Below are 10,780 nucleotides of genomic sequence, written 5' to 3'. Positions count from 1 at the left end.
TGCTCTGTAGTGAGCTTTCTGTTTTGTGGTAAACTTTTGTTCTTGAATTATAATCCTTGTTTGTTCACGTTGTGTTATTTTCGTAGTGCTTACTGCTCCAATTCTTTTGTTGATGGTTTTTGAAGTTGGATGGGGTGAGGAAATTTCATTAAAGAGTATGTCTAATGTGTGTGTGTTTTGTAATTTGATGTAAACTCTTGATGACATCGGATTGGATGACAATGAAAAGGGCTTGTTGCCCGTTACCGTCTTTGAGAGAGTATTATCATTGTCTAAGCTGGATGACAATGAGAATATAGAATTTATTATATTCAATAAATAAATTTAATTGATTTTTTTTTTTATATTTTCTAGTTTTTTAAATAGGTTTTTTGTTATTTTGAAAATAGTTTCGATTTCTTAAAGTATTTTTCCTATTTTATTGAGGTAGATCACATTCTACTTTCACATCATGTGTAGACTTTTGTTTGGATCACTCTAGAATTTTTAACATTTTTTTTATAAGGTAAGATATTATTGCAAATTTTAAAAGATTTAGGAAGTACTGGGTGTATTTTTATTCGTTTAAATTTTTAATATAATTACATTTTGTTATTTGGAAAACGATTAATTAAGTTTTTTTTTTTAATTTAATTGTGTTTATAATTTTGGTTTAATTTAAAATTTTAACAACCTTAATCCCTTTTTTTGCATCACCTTCAAAGATCACATCTTTAATATTAAGTTCTCGACAAAGTTTAATTGCCCTCTATCGTACTGCATTGCACTCTTCAAGATATGGTATTCCAGTAGAAAATTGACCGGAACATAATGAGAATAGTATCTCCCCCGACCCCTACAGTTCCTTGCTATCAATCCAATACCCAGTTTCTTATTATCCATATATAAAGCAGCATCAAAGTTTACTTTTGTCATTCTTTCTTCTGGTTTTGTCCATCTGGTTTGAATACAAATAGTACCACTTGTTTCCTCATCTGCTTCACCTTTCAACCTCTGAACATCTCTATAACCAGAGAGACTCACCAAAGTAGAAGTAATGACATAATTAGGACTATAAAAGCGATACTCAAAGATGAATTTATTTCGACTGGTCCACACCGCTTTAACAATGACTCCTAATTCTTCAAGCTTTTCTGTTGGAAACTGTTGCTTCATCTTCTGCTAAAGTAGGCTGAAATCCACATCACTGCAACTCCATTTTTGGATTATGTTTTTTTTTTTTTTTTTTTTGCCCAGACATCACAGGCTGAATAGTTTCTGTTTCCTTTCAACTTTCATTAGACATAAGTCATCCTTTACTATTTTTTTTTCTAAGGGTAGCACTCCAGCTACAACTAGTTATAATGTACGTTTTTATTTTTAAACTTTTATTTTTATATGTATTTTTTTAATAGTTTTAAATTTATTTTTTCAAAAAAAATTATAACATTATTAAAAAAATACTTATTTAATTATTAAACAAAAGTCAAAAATAGAAAAAGAAAAAGGGCCTAAGCAATAACCCCCGGCAGGAGCTATCAGCAATGTCCTAAGCATTTCTCTTTTTCTAATCTTAATTGCTATATTTAATTTAGGTTATTAGTAGTTATGGAATTCTTATATATACATTATCTAAATAATTGAGTTATTCGACGATCCTAATATTAAAAAAAAAGTTCAGTAAAAGCCAGAATCTATCTACGGGAAAAGGGCCCGATATGTAGCCTGTATATGATCAGAATTGAAACAGCCTGCTTGATAGCGTATTATCGTAGGCATACAAAGAGTATGTTGAATTTGTTATTCTATTCCACGTACGGCAGTAACTGTATTGAACCTGTTTTGCATTCCTGTACGTTAATGGTCTCGAACATCTTACACAAATAAAATAAAAAGGGCGGCCATTAAATTAGGACGAAGTGTGTAGAGCATTTCGATTGGACGATGATACATCACCGATTATTTCACAATTTAACCATAATTTTATATTAAAATTTTTTTTTTTTTTGGCTTTAATTCAAAATGGTTGTCCTAGCAACAGTTTAAAGGACTCAAAGAGGCAAAAGGCAATATCAGAGTTCCATCAATCTTATCTGCCACAGCCCTTCCACTGCAGAATCCTAATCTTTAATGATAGCAATAATATTCTATCGAGGCATGGGAATTCAAAAGCTTATTACGAAAGGAAAAACTAATGCCACCGTGGTGGCCCCCGCTACCGCTGGCTATTTTTTATTTTATTTTTTTTAATGATTAAAAAAATTATTTAATATTATTATAAATTTTTTATATTTTTTAAAATATTAAAAAATATAAAAAAAAAGTAAAAATTTTTTTACCTTACAGTAACTCCCAATTAGAGCAATCAGCGGTGTCTTTAGCACCGTCCATTACGAAAAACGATGCCCTCCAAGTAGTAATTAATATTATCTAACTGGCCACCAGTCAGACTTAGGTTTAAAGCTACCATTCAGTAGTACTCAATAATTAATATTTGTTGTCAACAGTCACGAAGAGTTTGGAATGTCATGTGATGTTATTAATATATCTTATAAATCTCTCTCAGTTTTTACATACCGATGGTCCGATTTGTCTAGCAGCAAATCTATTCCAGCCAAAAAAATAAAAAATGAGTGATCAAAGCTCATCAGGAAAAAATCAACATGTTGCAGTTTTGGCATTTCCATTTGGCTGCCATCCCTGGCCTTTACTCAACCTAACTTCCAGATTAGCATCGGCCGCCCCTGACGTGAGTTTCTCCTTCCTCAACACTGCCAAATCCAACCAAAAGCTCTCTGCCACCTCAGGAGCTCACCTCTCACACAACCTTAAATCCTACGATGTTTCGGATGGCGTGCCGGAGGGACATGTCCTCACTCCCGGGAATCCCCTCGAGGAAGTGGATCTGTTCCTTGAGGCTGCACCTGAGAGCTTCCGAAAAGGCATGGAAATGGCAGTGGCAGAGACGGGGCAGAAAAAGATCACCTGCATCTTGAACGATGCTTTCTTGGTCTTTGGCTGCGATATGGCTGCGGACATGCATGTAAAGTGGGTCTCTTTATACGTTCCCGCACCCTACGACCTCTCTGCCCACATTTACAGTGCTCTCATCCACGAGACTTATGCTAAAGCTTGCGGTGGCGGTGAAGCTCATGGTAATGGCGGTGCAGGGGGAGATCTAAACCCTATTGACAAAACCCTGGATGCCATTCCAGGACTCTCCGTAATGCGCTTCGGGGACTTACCCCAAGAAATACTTCAAGGTAATCACTCAAATTCTTCATCAATTTTAGCACGCACACTGCACAGAATTAGGGAGGTCCTGCCACGAGCCAATGCTGTTGTCATGAACTCTTTCCAAGAACTAAACTCAACCATACTCACCGATGATCTCAAGTCCAAGTTCCAAGACATTCTGTACGTGGGTTTTCTCACATTAATAGTCCCAACTCCACCCCTACCACCATCTCATTCAGACGCCACAGGCTGCCTCCCATGGTTGGACGAGCAAAAGCCAACATCGGTAGCATATATAAGCTTTGGAACAGTGGCGGCGGTGCCACCCCACGAGTTTGCAGCTTTAGCAGAGGCGCTGGAAGCGAGTTGCGTTCCTTTTCTTTGGTCTCTTAGGGAAAACTTCAAAGCATTTCTGCCGAATGGTTTCCTCGAGAGGACAAGGAAGCAAGGAAAAATAGTTCCCTGGGCACCCCAGGCTCATGTCTTGTCACATAAAGCAGTAGGCATGTACGTTACACACTGTGGATACAACTCTGTGTTTGAGAGCATTGTCGGAGAGGTTCCGATGATCTGCCGGCCGATCTTAGGCGACAATAAGATGAACGGACGGATGGTAGAGGACGTGTGGGGGATAGGGGTTAGGGTTGAGGGAGGGGTGTTTACAGAGAAGGGAATGGTCAAGAGCTTGGAGCTCGTTCTGGGACATGATCAACATGGAAGGAGTATGAGGGAGAAGATCAGAGGTCTTAAAGAGCTTGTAGTGAAAGCTGCCGGACCTGATGGGATTGCTTCCAAAGATTTCAAAACTTTGCTTGAGCTAATCTCTCAATAAATTATCAGTACCTGCAGAAAGAAAGATCACCATCTCCAAATAATTTGTCATTTTCATTTTATTTTCTTTTCTTTTAATCCCTGTACGTAGTTTGGGGCATTCATTTTATCGCCTGTGTAGTTTTGCTGATCCTGTCTTTTCGGAGATAATGCTATGATGGAGTGGGTTCGCAGCCATGTATTAAAGAGAAAAGTAAAAGCACTTTAGGTGCTTGACAGAATTTCCCACCCACTGTCTTTCATTTCTATTGTAAATTTTCTCAATACATTTGTACCATGTTGCTGTGGGTATTTATAATACAAGTCACTACAAAATGCAAATCTCAGATCAAATCCTCACTGTACAACTCAGCAAGGTTGTTACACAAATATGCTTCCAGACGTTTCCACGTTATTTCATTTGATCACGTGTGTATTTCTGTTATGAACTTATAACAGATCCGGTGCATTGCCACTTTTTGGTTAAGGGTGTCAAATTGTGTTAACAGGTAGTATTCGTATCGTGTTAAAGCATGTATATTATATTATATAACTCAACCATAACCCGACCTGTTAAGTTTATCTTATCAAAATCTCAAACCCTAACACGATCCGTTATATTTAACGGATCGTATCGTGTCAACCCATTAATAAATATTATGAAATAGGTTAACACGATACAATACGATCCGTTTCAAACAATTTATTTAAATAGGTTAAAAATGTCCAAAATTAACCAGTTTGACCTAATTAAATTTAACATAATTTTATATAAATTTAAAAATCACAATATTTATAAAAATTATAAAGCTAATACAAGTCCAAAATTACAATCCAAACAATAAAAATGTCAATATTGAAATTCTAACAATTTTACTTTTAGGTATAAGGGTATAATTATAATTTTGACTTTCTTAACGTGTCATAACGGGTTGACCAATTATCAACACGTTAAGCAATCGCGTCTTAACGGGTCAACCCGTTTTGACCTGAACCCGTTAAGACTAAACCCTAACCCGCTATTAGGATATTATGGTGTCGTGTTCGTGTTGGGTCAACAGGTCGTGTAACATATTGCTACCCCTACTTTTGGTGCCGAGCCACTCACTACTTCCAAAGTCGTAGCCTTAATAGCCCCCCTCGATTCAAGCGGCAGCAGAGTAACCTTGAGACTTTAGTGTAAAAGATTGAAATGATATGTAGAGAGTGGCTTGGTGAGAATGTCAACAATTTGATATTTGCTATAGATGAAGGAAACTTGAAGAGTTTTGGCCACCACACGATCTCTCACAAAATGGAAATCAAGTTGAACATGTTTAGTTCTAGAATGTAAAACTGGGTTGACCGATAAATAAGTGGCACCAAGACTATCACACCACAAGGTTGGTGGTTTTTTAAGAAAATTTGACAACTCTTTCAATAAAGATTGAATCCAAAAAATTTCACAGGTAGAGTTAGCTATAGTTTTATATTCAGCCTCCGTGGAGGACCTTGCAATAGTTGACTGCTTCATGTTTAGTCCCATGAAATTAAATGAGATCCAAAATAAACACAAAAACTACCGGTAGATTTCCAGTCATCTGGACAACCTACCCAAGCTGCATTAGAAAAGGCAGTGAGTTTGAAAGAAGAAGAGGAAGAGAAGTAGAGGCCAAAGTGTGTAGTGAAACGAAGATAGCGTAATATACACTTGACAGCCTGCCAGTGAGGAAGGCGAGGACAATGCATAAATTGAAAGACTTTATTGACTGCAAAAGATAAATCAAGCCTAGTGAAGGCAAAATACTGAATGCTATCAACAATGCTTCTATAGAATTGAGGATCCTCAAAAAAGGAACCCTCAAGTGCAGAGAGCTTGATTGAGGCAGACAAGGAAGTTGAGACAGGTTTTGACTGATGCATTTTTGTTCAGACTAACAAGTCAAAGATGTAACGAGACTATGACAAAAATAAACCAGTAGAATCACGTCTAACTTTAATTCCTAAGAAATAATGCAAAAAACCTAGATCTTTAACAGGAAAGTCAGATCGAAGAGAGGAAATAAATTCTGTGATCAGTAATGATTTAGAAGATATAATAATAATATCATCGACATAAATGAGAACATAAATTGAATCAGAACCAGTAGAGAGTATGAACAATGATGGATCAGAAATAGATCCATGAAAACCCAACGTAAGCAACTTAGAAGTTAATTTTGAGAACCAAGCCCGTGGGGCGAGTTTCAGACCATGAATAGACTTGCGTAATTTACATATATGATTAGGAAAGTTAGGATTAACAAACCCGACAGGTTGATGCATGAAGACATCCTCCTCCAAGTCACCGTGCAAGAAGGTGTTTTGTATATCAAGCTGATGTAGAGGCCAATTCTATGTGACTGCTATGGATAGGAGAAGCCGAATGGCCATAGGCTTTACCACCAAGCTGAATGTTTCTGAGTAGTCAAGAACAGCTTGCTGATGAAACCCTTTGGCCACAAGACTACCCTTGCGACTCTCAAGAGTACCATCAGCACACCGTTTAGTCTTGAGAACCCACTTGGAACCAAGGATGTTCAAGTTGGAAGAAGGAGGGACGAGATCCTAGGTTCGGTTATGGAGTAAAGCTTGAAATTCATTGGCCATGGCTACTCTCCTTTCTGTGTATTTAGCAGCTTCTGAGTAGGTAGAAGGCTCTTCTAGTTTGGTGAAAGGTTGGAAATGGTGAGAGAAGTGGAGGGTTTGGCCGAAGGCCATGGGATGGTGCCATCAGACCGAAGAAGTTGCTTATGAACCTAATTTTTGGAGTGGGAACATCGGATGTGTAGAAGTGGGTTGATTGAGAGGGCACGTTGAAGAAGGAGGGGAAGAGGTGGGATTGGTAGGATTCAGGATCTCTGTCGGCAAGGATATAGACGATGGGGAAGAAGAAGAAAGAATATTGGGCTGAGTAGAGAGAGCAGGCCACATGTGTGAGAAGGACTGAGGTGAGTGTGAGGGTTGAATGTTAAAGGACGTAGGAGAACTGGGCTGGGCAGAAGGCAAAGGCTGCATAGGTGAGGAAATGGGTTGGGCAGAAGATGGTTGACGTAAAAGTGTACTAGACTGAGATAGTGGGCCAGAGGAAGATGAATTAAAGAAAGGAGAATGAACTGGATGTGTATAGGATGGACTCAGCATGTTGGTTAAAGGGACTGTGTCGACGTGGAGGCAAACAGAAATTCTGGTTCATTAAAACGAACATCTTGAGATAAGTAGACCCTGCCCGATAGTATGTGAAGGCAGTTATAACCCTTATGATCAGGGCTATAGCCCACAAAGACACAGTGTTGAGAGCAAAGATCAATCTTATGACAATTAAAGGGCCTTAGATTGGGCCAACACTCGAAGCCAAAAATGAAAAAATGAATAATCAGGAGAGTGATGAAATAAAGCTTGAAATGGTGAAATATTTTTCAGAATTGGTGTAGGCATGCAATTAATTAAGAGAGTGGTTGTTTGAAAGGCCTCGACCCAATACGTAGTTGGCATGAAGGAATGGGCAAGAAGTGAGAGGCCCATTTCCACAATATGATGGTGTCGTCTTTCAACACTGTCATTTTGAGGATGAAAATATGGACAAGAAATTCTGTGTGTGATTCCAAAAGTCTTAAGCAATGAATTTAAAGGACGAAATTCTCCTTCCCAATCCGATTGGATAACAACTACATTTGAGAAAAACGTATTGCTAACATAACGAAGAAAGGCCAAAAAAATTGGAACAACATCAGACTTGGTATGTAAAGGAAAAACCAAATATATTTGGTAAAGTCATCTACAATTGATAGATAAAAGTAAAAGCTCTTGGAAAACAGCACAGGTGCAGGTCCCCAAACATCAAAAAATAAGAACTGTAAAGGATGCTATGATCAGGATGGTGAAGAAGGATGAGGAATAACATGGGCCTTTGCTTGTAAACATGCTGAACAGGAAAAAGACGCCGAAGTAGTAAAGACAGGAAGATTAAAGGTTCTGATGATAAGTGACGTGATCCAAGCATAAGGGTGGCCTAAGCGAGAGTGCCAAAGCTCAGATGTCATTCTTTCACCAATAAAAGCCTGGGTAGGGTAGATTTATTTGAAGTTGAGAACTGGTTAGATGTCAAGTTGGTCTTAGCATCAGAGTGAAGAACATAAAGGCCATCTTTAACAATTCCTTGGATAAGCTCCTCCCTGGTATGCAGATCCTTCACACAAAAAAAAAAAAAAAGAGAGAGAGAAGAGTGAAGCTCAAAAAATACAGAATTATCTATACAAAATTGACGGATAGATAATAGATTGCAAGTGATCAAAGGAACATGTAAAAGATAGTGAAGAAAAAATTTTCGAGAAGGTGTAAGGAGCTGAGTCGTGCCAGAGTTCTGGATGGGTAGAGAAGAACCATCACCGATACTGACTTGGTTAGGGCCATAGTAAGGAGCAGAAGTTTAGATTGGAGAAATCAGCCATAAAGTGATTTGTTGCAGCCGTATCAGAAAACTAGTTACTAATAGAAGAAGCAGAGGAGGATGGGAGAGCAGTGTAGTTGGCTGTGAGTGAAGGAGGGGGAGCCGATTGATAGGCTTGATTGAACCAATGATAACAAGAGAGGACTGTATGACCAGGCTTTTGAAAGAGTTGACAAATCGGGTGCTTAGAGAATGAATTAGAGAGGAGGTTAGGCTGAGAAGAGGGGAAAACAACCCCTGCCTCGACCAAGTCTAAAACCACGACCACGACCACGACCCCGATTTGGTGAGGTAGAAGTTGGCATTGGCTGGGTAGTGGTGGAATTGGAAATAATTGGACTAGCAGAGAGAAGGGAATGGGTTTGGTGAGCAAGCTGAGATTCATGGTTTAGCAAGTAGCTGAAAACTTGAGATGAAGAAAGTGATTTAGGTCGAGTAGTAAGAGTGGTGACAATGGATTTGTAGTCAGATCCTAAACTAGCTAAAAGATAAATGGTAAACTCAGAGTGAGAGAGAGTGACTGTGCTTTATTAAAGTACTCGGAAATGGACTCCGAGCCTTTCTTTAGCGTAGCCAACTGGAACTTTGTCTGCATAATGCGTGCAGATGATTGAGTAGAAAAGAGTGTGAGAAGAGTCGACCAGGTTGCTTTGGAAGTGTACATTCGAGTACCTGAGCAAGAACGGTATCAGTGAGGGAAGAATTGATGGTGGAAAAGATGAGTTGGTCTTGAAGAACCCATTGTCTATGATCTAGGTTTTCATTACCATCAACTGTGGCTAGGGGCATGGGGATTGAACCATTTGTATAGCCAAACAAATTATGGACCTTAAGAAATTGGAGAATCTAGGCTTTCCAAAAGAGGTAGTTATCTATATTGAGTTTAACATTAACATGATGGGTGGCAAGGTTGGTGATAGAGGAAAGAGCTTGTAAAAATGAAGAAACAAATAAGAAGAAGAAAGGAAAAAAGGGGAGGGGGGGGGGGGGGGGGGGGGGGGGGGGGGGGGGGGGACGAAAGGACGTGAATCCTATTTGGCTTGTGATACCATAAAGAGAAAAGTAAAAGCACTTTAGGTGCTTGACAGAATTTCCCACTCACTATCTTTCATTTCTATTGTAAATTTTCTCAATACATTTATGCTCTGTTGCTTTGGGTATTTATAATACAAGTCACTACAACATACAAATCTCAGATCAAATCCTCACTGTACAACTCAGCAAGGTTGTTACACAAACATGCTTCCAAACGTTTCCACATTATTCCATTTGTTCACATGTGTATTTCTGTTATAACAGATCCGATGCATTGCCTCCTTTTGGTGCCAGGCCACTCTCTGCTTCCAGAGTAGTAGCCTTAATATGTATAAAGTGTGCAGTGTGAGCGACAATAATAATAATAATAATAATAATAGAGTTTTGCAACATAAAATAAATGGCCACCAACAGACAATTAACCCATGGGCTGGGCCCACTATTAACTCTTATTATCCCACCTAAGCCCACTATAGCTTGGGTCTCCCATTGTGAAGTAACTGATAGGTTACATATAAGTAAAATCGCGTATTAATCTGCGTACCAATACTGATTCTTTCATATTCAAAATTTAAATCAGTATTATTTTCAATAAAATCTACTTTTTGACTAATCACATTAAATAAATATATATATTAGTATATAGTTGTACTTGCAATTAGATTTTTTTATAATAATAATTAGAGAATTCTTTGTGACCCGAATTTGGGTTCCAAATTTGTGTCCTAAATGTATGTTTTTTTAACTTAGTGATTAAAGAAATGTCCTTTAGTGATGTTATGAATTTTTTATTTTTTTAAAAAACATTTAAGAATAAAAAAATAAAAAATTTTTCCTGATTCGGTGGCTTCTCGTGCTACGTCCCTAAGTGCTCTAATAATAAATTCATGAGATCATCATGCTTACTTAAATTAGAAATAGTAATTTGAATTTTAAAAATATAATTTTAGAGATCTAAGTTTGGATATTATATAGGTTGGTTTAATTTAAAATTTATATTGGAGAAATACTTTAGTTACAAAAGAGATTATATAAGAGTAAACTCACAAACTGATGTAGATTAATGCAGTACAGCAGATTTTAAAGTTATTTTTATCATAAAGTAGATCTAACAGATCACATGGAACCACGTCAGTTTACAGATTTATTTTGTATACTTTCTTTATGCATATAACACTTCTCTTTATCCCGCATGCATGACTTAAGTCTCCACAAATAGCGGTGTGCCATTATTATTTTTTATATAGGTGA

General features: G+C 37.7%; 1 protein-coding gene across 1 annotated transcript; it reads left to right on the top strand.

The window, feature by feature from the left end:
- Positions 1 to 2,608: 2,608 nt before the first annotated feature.
- LOC122306480 (anthocyanidin 3-O-glucosyltransferase 7-like) lies at positions 2,609 to 4,048 on the top strand. Its single transcript, XM_043118910.1, has one exon. The coding sequence runs from the start codon at positions 2,609 to 2,611 to the stop codon at positions 4,046 to 4,048; it is 1,440 nt and encodes a 479-aa protein (XP_042974844.1).
- Positions 4,049 to 10,780: the final 6,732 nt, after the last annotated feature.

Source organism: Carya illinoinensis, chromosome 4, assembly GCF_018687715.1.
Source record: "Carya illinoinensis cultivar Pawnee chromosome 4, C.illinoinensisPawnee_v1, whole genome shotgun sequence".
NCBI classification, from domain to species: domain Eukaryota; kingdom Viridiplantae; phylum Streptophyta; class Magnoliopsida; order Fagales; family Juglandaceae; genus Carya; species Carya illinoinensis.
This window is presented reverse-complemented; position numbering and strand designations above follow the sequence as displayed.